The 21,522-nt window shown below is 44.4% G+C and overlaps 1 protein-coding gene across 1 annotated transcript in view; it reads right to left on the minus strand.

Annotated features, from left to right (window-relative positions):
• HOOK1 (hook microtubule tethering protein 1) overlaps window positions 1-21,522 on the minus strand; it is a 143,954-nt gene that overhangs the window by 42,008 nt on the left and 80,424 nt on the right. Inside the window, exons 7-8 of the mRNA XM_082264802.1 lie at window positions 18,330-18,392; window positions 11,287-11,370 (exon numbers count right to left, since the gene is read on the minus strand). Coding sequence (XP_082120928.1) covers window positions 11,287-11,370; window positions 18,330-18,392 — 147 coding nt within the window. The remainder of the gene's footprint in view (window positions 1-11,286; window positions 11,371-18,329; window positions 18,393-21,522) is intronic.

The following is a 21,522-nucleotide window of genomic DNA, read 5'->3' on the forward strand; positions in this document are numbered from 1 at the left end:
TGTATTGTAATTGTCAAATAAAAAGGGAATTCAGGAGCTCAAAATTGTCAAATGATTAAATATTTTTTTAGGATACCCCATTGATGTTCACACAGCACTCCAGGATACAAGGTGGCCCATTGTCGGGTATTTAGAAAGAGTGAAATGCTGAGTAACCTTGGCTGTGTTACAGCAAATTTAAATAGAATAATTCTGAGCAGTCTCGGAACATGTAACATTCAGGAACTGGGCAGCAAAATGAAAGCAATCAGTGAGCTTCTAATGCTATCCAGCAAACACTACAACTGTGCTAAAGTAGGGATTCTGCTAGATTTATCTGAATCAACGTTTTCTATACCGCTACAGCCAGAGTTCGGAGAGCATCTCACAGGATTACTGGGATTGTACTGCCTGAAGTCTTTGTTGTGTAATTCCCTCTCCTGAAGCTAAATCACCAATCAGATTCCAGTGCACAGGGCAGCATTAAGGCAAAACACTCATTTAATTCCAGGCTGTCCCTTTCAGTACCTATCTCCTGCCACTAGATGTCCTCTGGATTGACTGTCAGCCAGCATAATTAAAGCGGAGTTCCGGGCACAGAAGTCAATTTTCAATAAGCATACCCCCGGGACAGTCAGGGCTAGCACATTCCACAATGGCTAGCCTCTGATCTGTCCCGGTTCGCACTTACCTTTTAGAAGAAATACTTACTTATAAAATTTCTTCCACAGCATTTCCATCTCTCTTGTGGGCAGCTGAAGCCGGCGCGATCCTCTTCTGTGTCTTCTTCCGCGTCTTCTTGTCCCAGAATGCGCCTGCACCGGCCCCTCTCGTCACTTCCGGTGCGGCGCCGCATTCCTAAACAGCTTCTGGGCATGCCCAGAAGCTGTTTAGCAGGGGAATGCGGCGTCGCCCGGAAATGAGGAGCGGGGCCGGTGCCGTCGCATTGATTCCTGGGAGCTATGACGTTTAGCTCCCAGGAATCATAGCGAGACAGGAAGTGACGGGGTGAGCCGCGGCTCCGAGGGAGGAAGTACTGTGAGGTGAGTATTTACGATCTTCAATTAAAAGGTGAGTGAACAAAAAAAAAAAAAAAAATAACTATCCAATTCCTTTTCAGGTCAGGTCTACCTAGCGGAGGGGCACAAAAAAAAAATATCGTTTTTGTGCCCGGAACTCCGCTTTAAACCAATTTCCACACCCAGCCTGTGATTGGACATTGAAAGAAGCAGCACAGTGATGGGCTCATCTGCCAGTCACTCTGCTCTCTCCTTCTATTAAAACTTAGCAACAATAAAGAAATGACATTCATTAAAACTTGTTCTTCTGAATGCACCATATTCTATTTATTGTCCAAAAAAAAGATTTTATTCAGGTTTACAGCTGACCTGCATGCACCTGCCAAAAGATTTTTATTTCTGTCCACCCAGTTCCAGATTACACCGCTCTGCCACACAGCAAAGGCTTGTGTGGTAGGAAAGGAGACTGGAATTTTCTCTACTGCAGTTAAGTTCCCTTTGCAGGTCTTGTCCTGTCCCCAGTCTGTGACTGGACTGTGAAAGGAGAAGCAGCAGATTATTGAGCTCATCCCTATGAAACTCTGCTCTCTCCTATTAGCAGGAACCATGCTATATGATCACTGCAGCTGATTGCATCATTGTGCTTCTTCTACAAACCCAGTTCCAAAAAAGTTGGGACACTGTACAAATTGTGAGTAAAAAAGGAATGGACTAATTTACAAATCTCCTAAACTTATATTTTATTCACAATATAATATAGATAACATATCAAATGTTGAAAGTGAGACATTTTGAAATGCCATGCCAAATATTGGCTCATTTTGGATTTCATGATAGCTACAGATTCCAAAAAAAATTGGGACAGGTAGCAAAAAGAGGCCAGAAAAGTTAAATGTACATATAAGGAACAGCTGGAGGACCAATTTCAAACTTATTCGGTCAATTGGCAACATGATTGGGCATAAAAAGAGCCTCTCAGAGTGGCAGTGTCCCTCAGAAGTCAAGATGGGCAGAGGATCACCAATTCCCCCAATGCTGCGGCGAAATAAAGTGGAGCAATATCAAAAAGAGTTTGAAGTTCTCATCATCTACAGTGCATAATATCATCCAAAGATTCAGAGAATCTGGAACAATCTCTGTGCGTAAGGGTCAAGGCCGGAAAACCATACTGGATGGCGGTGATCTTCGGGCCCTTAGACTGCACTGCATCACATACAGGAATACTACTGTAATGGAAATCACAACATGGGCTCAGGAATACTTCCAGAAAACATTGTCGGTGAACACAATCTACCGTGCCATTCGCCATTGCCGGCTAAAACTCTATAGGCCAAAAAAGAAGCCAAATCTAAACATGACCCAGAAGCGAAGGCGTTTTCTCTGGGCCAAGGCTCATTTATAATGGTCTGTGGCAAAGTGGAAAACTGTTCTGTAGTCAGATGAATCAAAATTTGAAGTTCTTTGTGGAAAACTGGGACGCCATGTCATCTGGACTAAAGAGGACAAGGACAACCTAAGTTGTTCTCAGCGCTCAGTTCAGAAGCCTTCATCTCTGATGGTATGGGGTTGCATGAGTGCGTGTGGCATGGGCAGCTTACACATCTGGAAAGGCACCATCAATACTGAAAGGTATATCCAAGTTCTAGAACAACATACGCTCCCATCCAGACATCGTCTCTTTCAGGGAAGACCTTGCATTTTCCAACATGACAATGCCAGACCACATACTGCATCAATTACAACATCATGGCTGCGTAGAAGAAGGATCCGGGTACTGAAATGGCCAGCCTGCAGTCCAGATCTTTCACCCATAGAAAACATTTGGCGCATCAAAGAGGAAGATGCAACAAAGAAGACCTAAGACAGTTGAGGAACTAGAAGCCTGGATTAGACAAGAATGGGACAACATTCCTATTCCTAAACTTCAGCAACTTCTCTCCTCAGTCCCCAGACATTTTCAGACTGTTATAAAATGAAGAGGGGAGGCCACACAGTGGTAAACATGGCCTTGTCCCAACTTTTTTGAGATGTGTTGATGCCATGAAATTTAAAATCAACTTATTTTTCCCTTAAAATTATACATTTTCTCAGTTTAAACATTTGTTATGCCATCTATGTTGTATGCTGAATAAAATGTTGAAATTTGAAACTTCCACATCATTGCATTCTGTTTTTATTCACAATTTGTACAGTGTACCAACTTTTTTGGAATCAGGTTTGTACCTCACCTAGTATGAGTCCTGCAGCACAGGGACTGCCAGAGTCTGATACCGTGTCACTTTCAGGTACTTACACTTCTTGTTTTATAAATGTATAGATTTAATGGTATATCAATAAATACAGAGCTGAATGTGTGTATTTCATGTCTCCTACCTCCCCTCTCCAGCAGTCCATGTCTCCTACCTCCCTCATCCAGCAGTCCATGTCTCCTACCTACCATACTCAGTGGCCCTTGTATCTCACACCTCTCCCCTGAAGTGGTCTGTGTCTTCTACTTTCCCCTCTCCAGCAACCCATGTCCCCTACCTCCCCTCTCCAGCAGCCCCTGTCCCCTACCTCCCCTCTCCAGCAGCCCCTGTCCCCTACCTCCCCTCTCCAGCAACCCCTGTCCCCTACCTCCCCTCTCCAGCAGCCCCTGTCCCCTACCTCCCCTCTCCAGCAACCAATGTCCCCTACCTCCCCTCTCCAGCAGCCCCTGTCCCCTACCTCCCCTCTCCAGCAACCCCTGTCCCCTACCTCCCCTCTCCAGCAGCCCCTGTCCCCTACCTCCCCTCTCCAGCAACCAATGTCCCCTACCTCCCCTCTCCAGCAGCCCCTGTCCCCTACCTCCCCTCTCCAGCAACCAATGTCCCCTACCTCCCCTCTCCAGCAACTTATGTCCCCCTATCTCTCCACTCAGCAGCCCATATCTCCTACCTCCCCTCTCCAGCAACTCATTTCCCCTACCTCCCCTCTCCAGCAGCCCATGTCTCTTACCTCCTAACTTGTGGAACCATCTTGTTCTAGTCATATAATCTCATCCAAGTGTTTGCATAGGTATTAATCCTTCAAGTCACATGGATGAAGGTATGAACTAGTTTCAAATCTCCAGTGTAGAGATGATAGAATTACATTAATTGTGGAAGATAATGGAAAATGGTGTCCAAGACCCCCACCCCCGTTCAAGGATAATCGTTCCAATTTGATGTAGATGGCATATTTCACGACCCTTGCGAACCAGTTGTCCTCCATGTTGAATATGTGGACCTCAATGTCCTTGCAATACTGCCCCTTTTCCTAAGGTGAACGCAATAATACTGTCTGTGATACTTTATTCTTATATGCACTAAGAGCTACATTATCAGGACAAGTTTCCTGGGGGTGTCTACCCCACCTTCTCAGTCCAATTAGAGCTGATAATAAATCTTTGTATCAGAACTACTTGGACCAAGAAGAAAGGGGTAGACCACCCCCCGCCCAGGGTAGACCCCCCGCCCAGGGTAGACCTCCCCCCCCCCCCCCCGCCGCACAGGGTAGACCTCCCTCCGCCGCACAGGGTAGACCTCCCTCCAGACCGCTTCACCTAATTTGTAAATGTTAGTGCAAATAAAATAAAATAAAACAAGTATTATGGACAGGACGCAACTGTTTGATTTGGAAGATTTGGTAACGAGGACGTGACCAAACAAAGATGTGCTGAAATTATATCTTTATCTGTTTGCTTAGGAAGCTCCTAAAATAGCATTGTACCTGAAGCCAAGAGGACATGCAGAATAGGCGTGCATGAGAGTTCTGGGCGGACATGCAACATTCTGCAGATACAACACCCCGATAGCGCTGTACAGGCCGGGGAGATGATTTTCCAATGTGCAAAGTACTAAACCTAAAATATAAACTAGCTATCTACCATGATAATGATTTATAGCATCTATCAATGGTAATGTAAAAATGCTAACTGGGAGCTGCTCCTCTATGTTATTCACTGCCTTAGGATCTGTTCACACGTGTGTATTGGGGTAACAAACATGTTTAAAACAAATTGCATTAAAGCTGAACTCCAGCCTTCCCTTCAGTCCTGCATAATTGTAGCGGCTCCTCTCCTGGACTAAAATGGCTTCTTCTGATTTCACTGCACACTGTGAGCTTCTCACAATATACACTAGAAGCTGCAGCAAGTCAGATAGCGCCCGCCTCATTTCCTGGCTGGGGGAGGTCCAGAATAATCTATCCCTTTCATTCCCAGCCTGACTGTCCCTGGCCCACCCCTTTTATTCATTGGATTCCAGTTCTTTTAATCATGGAGGCTCAGCATCACATGTGGCATTACCTAGGGTGGTCTACATGCAAATACAGCCTTCCTAGGAACACCCATCCCTCTAAATCAGTGGACTCTAACCTGCGGCCAGCGGGCCATATGGGGCCCCTTGCTTGCTGTATGTGGCCCTTTGCTTGCCTTTTTCTTCGGGCACTATTCCTCTCACTGATGCAAGAAATGATTCCTTCTACAGACACCAATGATAGAGCAGTATTCATCCCACTGACACCAATGATGGGGCACTATTCATCCCACTGACACCAATGATGGGGCACTATTCATCCCACTGACACCAATGATGGGGCACCATTCCTACAACGGATACCAATGATGGGGCGCTATTCCTCCCACTGACACCAATGATGGGGCACTATTCCTCCCACTGACACCAATGATGGGGCGCTATTCCTCCCACTGACACCGATGATGAGGCACTATTCCTCCCACTGACACCAATGATGAGGCACTTTTCCTCCCACTGACACCAATGATGGGACACTATTCCTCCAACTGATGCCAATGATGGGGCACTATTCCTCCAACTGATGCCAATGATGGGGCACTATTCCTCCAACTGATACCAATGATGGGGCACTATTCCTCCCACTGACACCAATGATGAGGCACTATTCCTCCCACTGACACCAATGATGGGTCACTATTACTCCCACTGATACCAATGATGGGGCATTATTTCTCCTCCTACTGACTACAGGTGCCATGTCATATTTTTTTTTACTACCACTAACCACAAAGCCCAAGGGTTTTTTTTTTTTTACTCTCACTGGCCACAGTCCGGCCCCTTGTTTGGAGGACAGCAATAGGCCCTTTGTTTAGAAAGTTTGGAGACTGCTGCTCCAGGACAGACATCCCCGCTTCAAGGCATTTTAGTATTTGTAGAACTCCTCACAAGAGTCACCCCACTGCTTATATACTGAGGCAGGGGTGTTGTGACATTTTCAAGAAGGCAATGTACAACACCCTGCTGACCCCTCCCACCAGCCTTGCATTGCATAGAGAAGCACAGAGACCTAGCGATGACATCACTGGATCTAAAATGGGGTATGGAATGAAAGTTATGAATTTCAAAAATGTCATAAGTATGTTAAAAATTGGGGATGGAGAAACCAGGGAAGGCTAAATATAGAAGTCAACTTAAAGCAGCAATTTATTTTGAATGAGATGCCAAAGCTCCGAAACTCGCTTAAAACTGGACTTACAACATTTTTTTTTTAACTCAAGAGAAAATATCTGTTCATTGTGTTGAGTTACAACCAAGTACGTTGTGTTCGGCGCACCAACTTGCCATTCAATATGAACGGCATCACAACACATTGGGATTGATTTACTTAAACTGGAGAGTTCAAAATCTGGTGCAGCTGTGCATGGGAGCCAATCAGATTCTAACTTCAGCTTGTTTAGTTAAGCTTTGACAATAAAACCTGGAAGCTGATTGGTTTCTATGCAAAGCTGCCCCGGATTTAGCACTCTCCAGTTTTAGTAATTCAACCTCAATGTTTGGTGCACTTCTGCACTGTGATTTTACAGCATTGCACCTGTGCTTTGTCTATTCAGGGCAAATCAATAGATTTCTTTTAATCCCCACCCCTTTCCAGTACATACTCTTCTTTTCTTTGATCTCATATCTCTATGTTCAGCCGCTGCAAGCCAAAGAATATACCTGGTATGAAGGAGAACTCACTCACTTCATATGATCGCTTTCAGCCAACCAGAGCTGTCCTATGGGGAATTGTTTTCACCACATAACAGGAAGTGCCTGAACAATACTTTCATGGCGCCATCATTGAAATTTTGTTTTTTTTAACCACCGAATACTGCATCCATGGACATCCTCCTAAAACACGCCTCCCACGGGCCTCCTGGGGCGCGCATTGTCCTTTAGACAAAGCTGATCACAGATTAAGCTAAAGGATCAATCACAGTGGCTCTTTACCATGTGATCAGCTGTGTCCAATCACAGCTGATCACATGTAAACAAACTTGCCGGTTATCGGCATTCCTTTCCTCACGCAGTCTAACAGGGCACATTTACACTGATGATCAGTGCAGCCTCATCAGTTCCAATCAGTGCAGCTTATCAGTGTGCCGAGTGCCGCCTATCAGTGCACATTAGTGCCTCCTCATCAGTGCAGGCTTATCAGTGCCTCCTCATTGGTGCCTATCATGGCAGCTCATCAGTGCCGCATCATCAGTGCACATCAGTGCAAACCAGTGCAGCCTCATCAGTGTACATCAGTGCAAACCAGTGCAGCCTCATCAGTGTACATCAGTGCAGCCTCATAAGTGCAAACCAGTGCAGCCTCATAAGTGCAAACCAGTGCAGCCTCGTCAGTGAAAACCAGTGCAGCCTCGTCAGTGAAAACCAGTGCAGCCTCATCAGTGAAAACCAGGGCAGCCTCATCAGTGCAGTCTCATCAGTGCAAACCAGTGCAGCCTCATCAGTGCAAACCAGTGCAGCCTCATCAGTGCAAACCAGTGCAGCCTCCTCAGTGCAAACCAGTGCAGCCTCCTCAGTGCACATCAGTGCAGCCTCATCAGTGTATATCAATGCAGCCTCATCAATGCACATCAGTGAAGAAGAAAAATTACTTATTTGCAAAATTTTATAACAGAAGCAAAGAAAAACATATATTTTTTTCAAAATGTTTGATTTTTTTTGTTTAGAAAAAAAAGAAAAAGCCCAGCAGTAATGAAATACCATCAAAAGAAAGCTCTATTTGTGTGGAAAAAATGAAAAAAGTTAATATGGGTACAATGCTGCAGGACTGCGCAACCTGTGACAGTGTTGAAAGTTGAAAAATGGCCTGGGCAGGAAGGGGGGTAAAAATGTCCGTTATTGAAGTGGTTAAACGCTTTTATCAGATTTTAGGGTTTGGGTTGACATCTACTTGAATGGAGAAATATCCTGATCTAGGGAAAGGATCTCAATGCCTTTGGATGGGAAGAGAGGGGAAAGCGAAAAAGGGGAGGGGAGGTCGAAATTAATTTTTTTGCTCCTTTGTGGCAATTTTGGGGGGGGGGGGTTTTGTTCTTCCGTCCTCTAAACGGGGCTGCGGGAGAGGTTGAACATGTAGTTCATTCGGGGGGAAGCAGCTAATTAAATGGAAGGTAAAGCCGCACTTTGAACGCCGGGTCTTTGATCTCAGATTCGGGTTGATGAGAAGGTCAGTTGTATAACTCTGAGCAGCTTTATGTAAGGGGTAATCTTATAAAAGCTGCAGCAATGGACAGAGCCACATGTCAAGGGCAGCAAATACAAAGCGATTGATCTGGCACAAGGTGTGGGAGCGAGGCCAGCAGTATTGGCCAATGTGACCATCGAGTCTGATACCAACGTTACTCATTAACCGGACACTCAAACAACTACATTATCTTAATATATGCAATGAGTACAGTGTACACACTGATTGTGAAAAAGAGAGGCCGGGCAGCTCAAGGCTCACTGACCGTGCATGTCTTCCCCCACTGCCAGGTAGCGGCACATCAGCATCAGACCCCCATTGTGCACTATAAAGCCAGCACAGTACCAATGAGTTGGGATTTAAAGAAGGACAGCCAGATCTCTTTTGGCTGTACTTCCCCTGTGGATCTCAGTAGTGCAGATCGTTCTGCACTCCTTTGACCCGTTTTTAGCAGACAGCGGCTGAAGTCCGCTGTCTGCTGACATCACAGAGCCGGTCCAAGTTTAGGTAAGATGGCGACAGTGAAGTTGGGATCTGCCTACATGCCTCCACCAATGCCCGTCTCAGCCTCCCAGCAAGCCGTTGAGAGCCTAAGCCGGCTGCTCCCGCCCTCTCCACAGCCTAGCGCCCCAGTGAGCGCGTGGGGGGGGGGGGGGGGTGCAGAGAGCCAGTGACTGACAGTCAGCAGTCCTCTGATTAGGGAAACGTGAGAACCGAGCGATTGGGGGTGTTAGATCGCTCGGTTCTAAGTCAGAGCCGGAGGGGCACAGATGTAGCATCAGACCGATGCTGCATCCAGCTAGGCAAGTAAAATTGGAGAAAAGAAAGGATTCTCATACTTTCCGACCATCCGCCGCATATTTCCTGCGGCAGGGTGGCTCTCCTGTGCAAACAGACGTAGTGGTACTTCGGTCGCGCGCGGGAGCACGGGCGGCACGCTCCCGCCCCCACTTGGCAGCGGGGAAGTCGATGCTTGTGTCAGGCAGCTCCGATTGCCGCCTGACACCCGCGATCTTTCCCCGCTGAGAGAGAAGGACGGTCGGCTGTTGTAAACACAATTGAACAGACAAGGACTCACTGCTCAAGGTGGTGTAATTTATTAAGGATTAAGCACACAGTCAGTGTGTGAAACGCGTCTACCTTGTCACGATTGTCATTATTTGGATGTCCAGTCAATAAATCTGGATTTTGACTCAACCCGGAGTGCTGCCAATTCCTTTTCCTTTATCATGTTGTAAACACAGCTGACCATTCTTCTTCCTGGAATGATCACAGAGCGCCTGTGATCCTTCTATATAGGATCACAGGTCTCTATGGTCATTTCAGAAGCCACGCCCACAGTTAGAATCACTCCCTTAGGCTTACATATTTAACCCTTTGATCACCCGCATGGTTAACCCCTTCCCTGCCAGTGTCATTATTACAGTAACAGTGCATATTTTTAGCACTGATTACTGTAGTAATGTCACTGGTCCCCCCCAAAAGTGTCAAAAATGTCAGTCAGGGGTCCAATCTGTCCGCCGCAATGTCGCAGTGCTGCAAAAAATCGCAGATTGCCACCATTACTAGTAAAAAAAAAAAAAATAATAAAAATGACATAAATCTTTCCCCTAGTTTGTAGATGTGATAACTTTTGTGCAAACCAATCAAAATACGCTTATTGTGATTTTTTTTTTTTTTTACCAAAAATATGTAGCAGAAAACAAATTGGCCTAAAATGTTAAAAAATTTGGATTTTTAAATTATTTTTTTTTAATGCCATTTAGCAGAATGTGAAAAATATATATATATATATTTTTTTATAAAATCTTTTTATAAAATTGTTGCTTTTTTTTTGTTTATAGCGAAAAAAATAAAAATCGCACAGGTGATCAAATACCACCAAAAGAAAGCTCTATCTGTGGGAAAAAAAGGACATCAATTTTATTTGGGTAAAGCGCAATTGTCCGTTAAGGTAACACAGTGCCGATTCGCAAAATATGGCCTGGTCATTAAGGGGGCAAATCCTTCTGGTCTATGACCTACCTTAGACAGCCGCTCCCGCCCCCTCCACAGCCCAGCGTTCCAGTGAGCACTGGAGGGGCAGAGCACAGAGCCGGTGACTGACAGTCACTGCTCACTGAAGACCTAGAGCTGAGCGATCAGCTGTCTTAGAGCTTGCGGGGAGAGCTGTAGTACTGGATTGATACTGCAGCCATCTAGGTAAATATACAGGGCTGTTTTTTTTTATTCCCATACTTCTCTAAAAATATGTTTTAGTTTCTGAGCCGCGAGCATCAGTAAGTACTTTCTTTTGTTTTTGGAAGATAGTTCCTATGCACACTACAGTGACCACAGAAATAAATGGAAGTAAGGCACATACAGTTGTGTGCTCTTGCTCTTTCAATGCACAGTGCAGGCAGTCATACTGTAGAATCCAGTTTATTGCATACAGGAAAACCGGTGCAAATGCGCATCGCGTTAAGCGCACTTAAAAATACATGTGCATGCACAGGTGTCAATGGGGCCTTAAATCTGACCTCCGGCCTTGCCTTCAGTCTTGCACAGTTGTACCGACTCCTCTCCTGGACTGAAACTGCTTACTCTGATTTCACTGCACACTGTGAGCTTCTTACAATGTGCATTAGAAGCTGCAGCAAGTCCGATGGAGCCCGCCTCATTTCCTGGCTGGAGGACGTCCAGCATCATCTAGCCATTTCATTCACCAAGCTGACTGGCCGTCCCTTTTATTCACTGGATTTCAGTTATTTTAATCATGGAGGCCCAGCGTTATATATGAATGCTACCTCACCTGGAGGTCCAGCTCCTGGCACCTCTGCTTCAACTCTTCTTTCTCAGCTTCTGCTTCCTGAAGTAATTCCAGAACCTTCTTCAGCTATAATACAGAGAACAAATATTAACAATAGGAATATCAATGTAAGACCTGTGTAGATAGATAGATAGATAGATAGATAGATAGATAGATAGATAGATAGATAGATAGATAGATAGATAGATAGATAGATAGATAGATAGATAGATAGATAGATAGACAGACAGACAGACAGACAGAGAGACAGACAGACAGACAGACAGACAGACAGACAGACAGACAGACAGACAGACAGACAGACAGACAGACAGACAGACAGACAGATAGATAGATAGATAGATAGATAAAACCTGATGGAGTCTGCAAAAGACCTGAGACTGGGACGGAGATTTGTCTTCCAACAAGACAATGATCCAAAACATAAAAGCAAAATCTACAATGGAATGGTTCACAAATAAACATATCCAGGTGTTAGAATGGCCAAGTCAAAGTCCAGACCTGAATCCAATCGAGAATCTGTGGAAAGAACTGAAAACTGCTGTTCACAAACGCTCTCCATCCAACCTCACTGAGCTTGAGCTGTTTTGCAAGGAGGAATGGGCAAAAATTTCAGTCTCTCGATGTGCAAAACTGATAGAGACATACCACAAGCGACTTACAGCTGTAATCGCAGCAAAAGGTGGCGCTACAAAGTATTAACTTATGGGGGCTGAATAATTTTGCACGCCCAATTTTTCAGTTTTTTATTTGCTAAAAAAAGTTTGAAATATCCAATAAATTTCGTTCCACTTCATGATTGTGTCCCACTTGTTGTTGATTCTTCACAAAAAATTACAGTTTTATATCTTTATGTTTGAAGCCTGAAATGTGGCAAAAGGTTGAAAAGTTCAAGGGGGCCGAATACTTTCGCAAGGCACTGTAGATAGGCAGCAAAATACAGTTTTTTTGGCGGATCTGAACGGTGCCCCCATGCATCCCTAGCGAAGACATGTCCGCTGACATCTGATCCGATCCGTCAAATCTGGATGGATGGAAACCCTATTTTCCATCCGTCCAGTGGATCGGATGAGAACGGACTGACGGACCGTTCCCATCCGATTCCCCCATAGAGATGTATGGGGCTCTGACAGCTGTGTCTCCGCACATAGTGCGGAGAACAGCTGTCATCCTCCTGCTCAGCGGGGATCGGCGGATCGATCCCCCGCTGAGATAAACGGAGTCCATCCGATGGACGGGCTGTGTGAAAGAGCCCTAACTGGACAAGCTGAAGTTAGAAGCTGATTGGCTGGCATGCACAGCTGCACCAGATTCTGTGTACGCCAATTTTAGTAAATCTGCCCCCAAGCGCCCATGCCAACACACATTACACAGGCATACTCCATTAGGAAACCTGCCCTGGGGAATGCCATACATCAGCAGTGCTGAGATGCAACAAGAGATAAAAAAAAAAAAAGGGCAATGGTTATGATACATAGTGCTTTGGCAAACTAAATGTCATCCAGTTAGTGTTTACACCTTCTATAAAATACCTCTGGCCTCTCGGTGAACTGGCCTCATTGACCAGTAATTAAGGGCAGGCGCTTCCATTACAGATGGCTTCATCAAACATAATAAAAGTTTTATGAAGCCAGACAGGTAAATGACAAGAGAGGACAGACAGGTACACACAGCGGGAGGCGGCCCTTTATATCTGGGTGACTCATGCATTAAATCCTGTGCATACACGGCCATGACCGGGCTCCTGTGTGGAGTAGGTAGGGATTAGGTATAGGTGAGGCAGAGTCGGGAGTGGTGAGTAGTCTAGAAGTCATTACAACAAAACTAGTTTTATCACATCAAAATTAGCTGATGGCAATAAAATAGATACATTATGTGATTCATAGGAACTGAACTCACTTATAATATACACCCCATTATTTAGGATGGCTTCCCGTTTGTGTCCCTGGCCAATGACAAGTCAGACACCGACGTTGCTGCAATATAACACTTCTGGTTGCTCATGATGAAACAGCTTATCCTGCTTTAGGGCACCAGTCCCCATTGGACCTCTCCACCTAGCATACCATGTCTACCAGCACCTTCAATACTTTCCTCCTTCGACCCAGTTACTACAGAAGATACACACCCAACAACCTGCCCCCTGGATACACACCCAACAACCTGCCCCCTGGATACACACCCAACAACCTGCCCCCTGGATACACACCCAACAACCTGCCCCCTGGATACATACCCAACAACCTGCCCCCTGGATACACACCCAACAACCTGCCCCCTGGATACACACCCAACAACCTGCCCCCTGGATAAACACCTAACAACCTGCCCCCTGGATACACACCCAACAACCTGCCCCCTGGATACAAACCCAACAACCTGCCCCCTGGATACACACCCAACAACCTGCCCCCTGGATACATACCTAACAACCTGCCCCCTGGATACACACCCAACAACCTGCCCCCTGGATACACACCCAACAACCTGCCCCCTGGATACAAACCCAACAACCTGCCCCCTGGATACAAACCCAACAACCTGCCCCCTGGATACACACCCAACAACCTGCCCCCTGGATACAAACCCAACAACCTGCCCCCTGGATACACACCCAACAACCTGCCCCCTGGATACCCACCCAACAACCTGCCCCCTGGATACACACCTAACAACCTGCCCCCTGGATACCCACCCAACAACCTGCCCCCTGGATACATACCCAACAACCTGTCCCCTGGATACCCACCTAACAACTTGCCCCCTGGACACACTATTAACCACCTGCCCCCTGGATACACCTAATAACCTTCCCCCTGGACCACATTTCTCCACAACTACTCTAGTCACCCCCTTCCTTTATTCTACACTCTTTAAGCCAAGGTTCACACCTATACATGTTGAGATTGAGTTTTTCCAGCGTGTTTTGGACGCAACTTTGATGTGTTTTACTTTTTTTGGCCAATAGGAAATAATGACATTTTTGAATTAGGGCTAGCACTAAATATTAGAAGGGTTAGGGTTAAATGTTTGGGCTAAGGGCAATTTATTTTTAAATGTTAGGGTTAAAATGCTAACCCTAATATTTTACGTCAACTCTAACATTTAACACTAACCCTAGCCCTTACCACTAACCCGAACATTTAACGCTAACTTTAACCCTAACATTTAAAACTAACTAATATTTAACGCTAACCCTAACATTTAATGCTAACTTTAACCCTAACATTTAACACTAACCCTAACATTTAACACTAACGCTAACACTAACATTTAACACTAACCCTAATATTTGACACTAACACTAACATTTAACACTAACCCCAACATTTAACGCTAACCCTTAACCCTTAAACCTAACCCTAACATTTAACGCTAACCCTAACATTTAACGCTAACCCTAACATTGAACGCTAATCCTAACCCTAACATTTAGCGCTAACCCTAAAAGTCTTTACCCCAATATTTAACACAAACCAGAACCCAAAACTGTCATATTTTCCAATTGCCAAAAAAAAAAAAAAAATCACATCAAAAACACTTGCGTTTTTGGTGTAGTTCCATTGAAGTCTATTGCACCTAAAATGGAAACTGCTTCGGGAAAAAAAGGCCCTAACCATCTCCAAATAAAACGCAGCAGCTAAAAACGCATGATGAGAAATGTGTCCCATAGAAAAACCATGTTAAATGGACTGTAGTGAGTTACTGCAAAACGCACTAAAAAAAATGCATAGGTGTGAACCAAGGGTAACTGAAATCTTCAATCTCTCCCGCTCTGCTAGCATCTTCTCTTTCCCTGGTCACCCTCATACTTAAAAAGCTCTCGCTAGACCCCAGCAGTCTGAACAACCTAAGATTTATCTCCTTGAACCCATTTACCTCCAAACTTCTGGTCTACAACTGTCTGAGCCGCCACATCACTGATAACAACCTTCTTAACCTCTTATAGTCTGGCTTTCGGTCATAACACTCCACAGAAACTGCCATACCAACACTTACTAATGACTGACTGCTAAAAACCAATAGCCAACACCCGTACTCTTACTCTTAGACCTTTCTGCTCTATTTGACACAGTTGACCACCTGCTCCTCATCAAAAAATTCCATTCCCTTGGCGTTAAAGACTCTGCGCTTTCCTGGTTCTCCTCCTACCTATCTCATCGTACCTTGAGTGCCACCTAAAACGTTACCTCCTCCTCTCCTCTTCCCCTTTCTGTAGGGGTCCCCCAAGGCTCAGTCCTCAGGCCCCTTCTATTCTCTATCTATACCTCCACCTTGGGTCAGTTGATAATCTCCCTTGGCTTCCAATGCCATCTCATTGCTGATGACACCCAGATTTATCTCTGCTCTGCAGCTCACCTTAGGTCTCTTCACACATCACTAATTCATTCACATATAAACATGGATGTCACACCACTTCTTCCAACTCATTCTGTCCAAAACTCAGCAGGTATTTCCCCCCATTCCAGCCTCTTCCCCCAACTTCTCCATACCAATCAATAAATCAACAAACACCCCTCCTTTCTTCAGCCAAGGTGCAAGCTGTAATCCTGGACTCTGACCTCTCCTTTTGGCTCCACATCCAATCACTGTCCAAAATTTGCCACCTTCACCTTCATAACATTTCCAAAATTTGCCCAAATGACACCATAAATCTTCTAATTCCCTCACTGGTTTTCCTCTCATCCTTGACTATTGCAACTCCCTTCTCATTGGCTTACCTCTACACAGCCTATCCCCTCTTCATTCTATCCTGAATAATTATTCACCTTAACAACTGCTCGATGGCTGACCCCCAAACCCCCTAGACCAGGGGTGTCCAAACTATGGCCCTCCAGCTGTTCAGGAACTACAATTCCCATCATGCCTAGTTATGTCTGTGAATGTCAGAGATTTTCAATGCCTCATGGGAATTGTAGTTCCTGAACAGCTGGAGGGCCGTAGTTTGGACACCCCTGCCCTAGACAATCCCTCCATTGGGTGTCCAAACTATTACCCTCCAGCTGTTCAGAAACTACAATTCCCATGAGGCATTGTAAATCTCTGACATTCACAGACATAACTAGGCATGATAGGAATTGTAGTTCCTGAACAGCTGGAGGGCCATAGTTTGGACACCCCTGCACTAGACCAACAAATTAAAATCACCCATACTAAGCCATCCACATCAGCTACACCACCAACCTTTTCTCAAAATATCACTCAAACTGTTCTCTTTGCTCCTTCCTCCTCCTGCTCTCTATGCTACCTCGCCAACTCCCCACATGCTTGCCTCCAAGACTTCTCCAGAGCCTCACCCATCCTTTGCAACTCCCTACCCCAATCTGTTCGGCTATCTTCTACTTTGTCCACCTTTAGGCAATCCCTGAAAACTCATTTCTTTAGGGAAGCCTATCCCACTTGGGGTTTTTCTTTCTCCATCAACTGCTTTATTTATTTATTTATTTATTTTTTTACACTACCTGTACAAAAAGGAAAGTTTAGCCTCGAGTTGGGCCTTAAGCTATAGGTAATAGAAGTAAAAAGGATTAAAGTAAAGCAAAAAATGTTAAATTTAAAAAGGTAAAAATAATGTACCGTAATTGTGTATAATGTTAATTGGGAACTGATAAAACAAAACGATTGACAGTAGTAATAATTAGCAAAAAATGAACGTTGGTCTGAATAAATAAAACTGAATGTTCCACCAGGAGCCGATCTTCCATATCAGTTAGTACAACTGTTTAGTGATCAAACCCCTCAATTTAGTGCAATCAATTTGTGGAAGAACAGATTTTTTCATTGAAATGATCAATATATATATTTATACTATTATGTGTTTGCCCAGCATAAGGGCTGGTGTGTGTTAGGATGACAGCCAGCGGTGCTGATGCACTGACTGCGACACATCACAGCGTTTACTTTTTTTAAAAATGAAGTTCAGTTCTATTGGTTGCAGTGTGGTGCAAGGCGGTGCACTGTGTCCGCGGTGGTGTGAACCAGTCAGGGAGGAGGCAGGGCATGCCTTGACTTGCAGTAGATGAAAAGTATACACAAAGTGGCGCAAGCAGATAGCATAAGACACTAATTATTAGTCCATAGGGTGGCCATATAGGCTGTCCTAATAGTCCTTGTTATGTTGGAAAGGAAACCTTCCATAAACTCAAGGCCAGCCTATTGGGGAGCGGAAGCAATCTCCAGACATGCAAGAAACAGAGAGAAAAGACAGGCGCCTCTGAGTAAAGACTGCAGCATTTATTGAGCGAGGTACATTAAAAAAGTTACATCTGGGTAAGTAAATGTAGATATGTGGATCCTCCGGCGTCCGGGATCGGCATGGAGCCACCGCTGATGGTCGATTGTCCTCACTGTCGTTCCGGTCCTGTCCAGCAGGAAATGAGATGGCGTGTGTGGAGTAAAAGCGAGGCTTGGACCGCAGGGTGAGCCGCACCGTTGCCGTCTGAGGATCTTCCGGCGTGTTGACGACGCGTTTCAGAGCATGCGCACTGCAACGGGATAAGGAGCACGTGCTGGTATCCCATCGCAGTGCGCATGCTCCGAAACGCGCCGTGATCCTCAGACAGCAACGGTGCGGCTCACCCTACGGTCCAAGCCTCGCTCTTACTCCACACACACCATCTCATTTCCTGCTGGACAGGACCGGAATGAGAGAGGACAATCGACCATCAACGGTGGCCCCATGCTGATTCTGGACGCCGGAGGACCCACATGTCTACATTTACTTACCCAGATGTAAGTTTTTAATGTACCTCGCTCAATATATACTGCAGTATTTACTCAGAGGCTCCTGTCTTTTCTCTTTGTTTCTTGACTTGCAGTAGGACTGCACTGCACTAGTCGCCCAATGCAGTTCTACCGCTCCTGGTGTGAAAGTGCCCTAATAGAGATATCCTGTGTGGTCAATGACACAGAATAATAGGCCGTGACTATGAACACATTAAGCTTGGATGTCCATTTGCATATCCATTAAAACGACAGCCTATCCGTTTATACACCTAGACTGGTTGTTATAGAGGGAGACATACCTGCTGATCCAGATCTCCTTCTAGCTCCACCAATGGAGAGTCCACAATGTCTTTACTCATGAGCTGGAAAACACAAATGACGTATAAATTACTGCAATGGAAACAAACAGCAATCCATTGAGTCCTGGTTCACACTAACATGCTCATTGATTAAAATGTAAGTTAAAAAAATAAATAAATAAATAAAAAGGTGAACACCTCCTCGCCCCCCCACCCCCACTCCGGTCCCTGCTGTACTTACCTACTCACCTTCATGCAGGGGTGGACTGGGCCGAGGGTAAGGGGGGCTCTGATGTCCTGTAAAAAGGTGAAAGGTGGCACCACTTCCGCCGCAGACAAGCCTAAAGCTTCCTGGTGAGGCCGGCTCCATGCCCCACCGGAGGCTTTCCTCCCCTGGCTGGTCCCAATTGAGCCTCCCTGGCTTCTCCCTGCAGCTCCCAGCTGGCCAGTTCGGGAGCCCGGAGTCAGTGCAGCAAGTACTGTCCGGCCTGACCCATGAGCAGAGAGTACCTGGAGTGGAGCTTCAGCCTAGGATGGAGGTCGGGAGCAGGCAGGGAAGTAGAACGAGAGTGCACCATGGGCCTCTAGGTTGTACTTTCCCCTTGGGCCAAAAGTTGCTAGTCAGCCCCTGCCTTCATGGGTGATGAATTGTCAGTTCTCCTACAGCTGGCACAGCAGTCTGGGGATTTGAAATCCCCGTTCCTCACTCATCTATCTGCAGGGAAAAGAGGGGGGTTTTTGGTTGAGCTGACCCTTGTGTGCCATAATCCTATTAATTAGAGAAAAAGAAACTCCATGATACAAAACAAGTTTGCTCAGGGAGATAGAGATTTGGTGGACTTTAAAGGCACATATTGAAGTAGGCAAAAGACTACCATAGATATAAAAAACATATATTCTTTTATTTAACCAAAGTTTTTTTAAAAAGAACAAAAGTTCAAAAACACAGAATTATACAATGACATACATATTATTCGAAATAAGAACATTTGTCATATCTATAGGTCAAAATATTAGATATACAGATATTGTAGTAGTTACACTTTGTGAGTATTAGGATAGTGGTCTGAAGAGGTCGACGCGTTTCGCCTTAGCTTCTTCTGGACCTCAGACGCAAATATACAATTTATCTCTTTTAGTAGAAACAGAAACATGCAATTAGTACAAAGCATTTTATGTTACATTTTATTTCCATATCTTGTATTAGATTGTTAATCAAAAACAACACACCTCTCAAAATGCAGAAAACCATGTGATCCGTGGTCATCAGTATCAGTATATCATATTGATCATAGAGTAATAAAAATGGGAAGTGAAGAGGGAGAGAGCCAAGGCCCAAAAAACTGGTGGAGTAGGCCACCTATATATATGGGGCAAATGAAAAGCATATGAATCTCAAAAGGGTATCTCAGTATCCTCAAATATTAGTAATGATTTATGTTATATTTACCTCAATTCCCACACTGGAATCTATCGAGGATTCAGGTCGGGATCAGAGCAATGATATGGAGGCTGCTATTGGTTGTATCACATGAAGGTCTAATAAGAGAAGTAGTGTATATATTTATATTAGTATTCCCATATCTCATCCATTCAATAGAAATGGAGAGACAAAAACACAAATATATAAAACCACAGGGTTCTATATTTATGAATACATCTCCAAATTGATTCATTATTACCTTTGTATCCTTCTGTTTAATCTTAGACCATATTGGGACCCAGTCCCCTTATAGCAGTAGATATAGGTGTCTTGTAACGTTGGATGGAAAAATTCCCCCCAGACTTGTAGTATATCCACTAGGATGTAATCAGATAATAGTAGATTATATTCACAAAAAGAGGGTATATATCTCGATTTAAATCCCTTATGTTAATGTATACATATCGTATATATATATATATACCTATAGATATTTATTACTTACATAGTAGAGTATATTCCAGTGTAAAGCAATGATATTATAGAATTTACAGCTGAAATAACTTGTGAATATAGTTCCCAGGGATAGAGAAGGTATAGTCATCTGGTTCAAAAGGGGGCGACCTAAGACGTTTTCAATAGAAAAGCATGTCTAAATTAGTTTGAATATATTGCCAAGATTTGGGGTAGGTAGTTTTAAAAAAGCTCAAAAAACTTACTGCGCCAAGAGCCTCCATCATCCTGCTCGTATCCCGCCATGTCCTGAGTGTGTGTGCATGTCGCATATATACCTGATCATTACCTAATGAATTGTGATCTGGTGTTTGTTTGTTGCTCTCCGCGCACCGGAAGTGCGTCACTTTCCCGCCTTCGTATCTTACCTTAGGACGCGACCGGAAGTGCGTCCTTTGTTTACATCCGGTCATGACGCTCGGCGGAAAGAAAACCCGCCGGAAGCGTCAATGAGGCCAGGAATGATCCGCGGAAGTGACGAGCGCTCACCAACAACCTCGTAAGAGGGTGGGTCATCGCCGCCCTGTCACTGAACGCAGATAGGTCCTTAATGGCTCAGAATGCAAAAAATGAGATCACTGTGACCAGTATGACAACGGCTTCTGCATAAAAGAGAGGGGTCAAATTATCATTCTGTTATTTGCATTTTTATTGCATATTATAATCTGTATATCCACTCTATTGAGGGAACATTTCATATTTGTTTATTCTGAGGCATATATAATACTTTTAGTTATAACTGCATATACATCATATATCAACATTTGAATTAATATTCTTTAAAAGATATTTTTACATTATGAATGTGGCTTTTATCTAGGACTCTTTACAGGAAGTCAAGGAAAAGGTTATTACTACAAATACATCATATAATGAAACAATGAGAGGAAAGAAGAGAAAAGGGAAACAAGAGAAATCGGATAGCATCATAATTAATATATCTCTTATCACCCCAAAAGTCATTTTAGGAAAAAGTTGTTTTATTGAATCCTTATTTTATTCTATCTGTGAAGGAGGATTATTCCACATATGAGGGGAGGGGGGGGGGGGGTTTTGTTGGGGGGTTTTTTGATTTCTCAGGGGGGCCCTTCTGGAGAGGTCCCTCAAAGAAAAGGTTTGAAACTTAATGCCTCATTTAGTCCTGGACTTGTTGTAGCTTTTAGCAAATAAATCCAACGTGCTTCACGCTGTAATATAATTTAATTACATTAACATAAGGGATTTAAATCGAGATATATACCCTCTTTTTGTGAATAT

The sequence above is a fragment of the Pelophylax lessonae genome, assembly GCF_965119305.1.
Source record: "Pelophylax lessonae genome assembly, chromosome: 8".
NCBI lineage: Eukaryota > Metazoa > Chordata > Amphibia > Anura > Ranidae > Pelophylax > Pelophylax lessonae.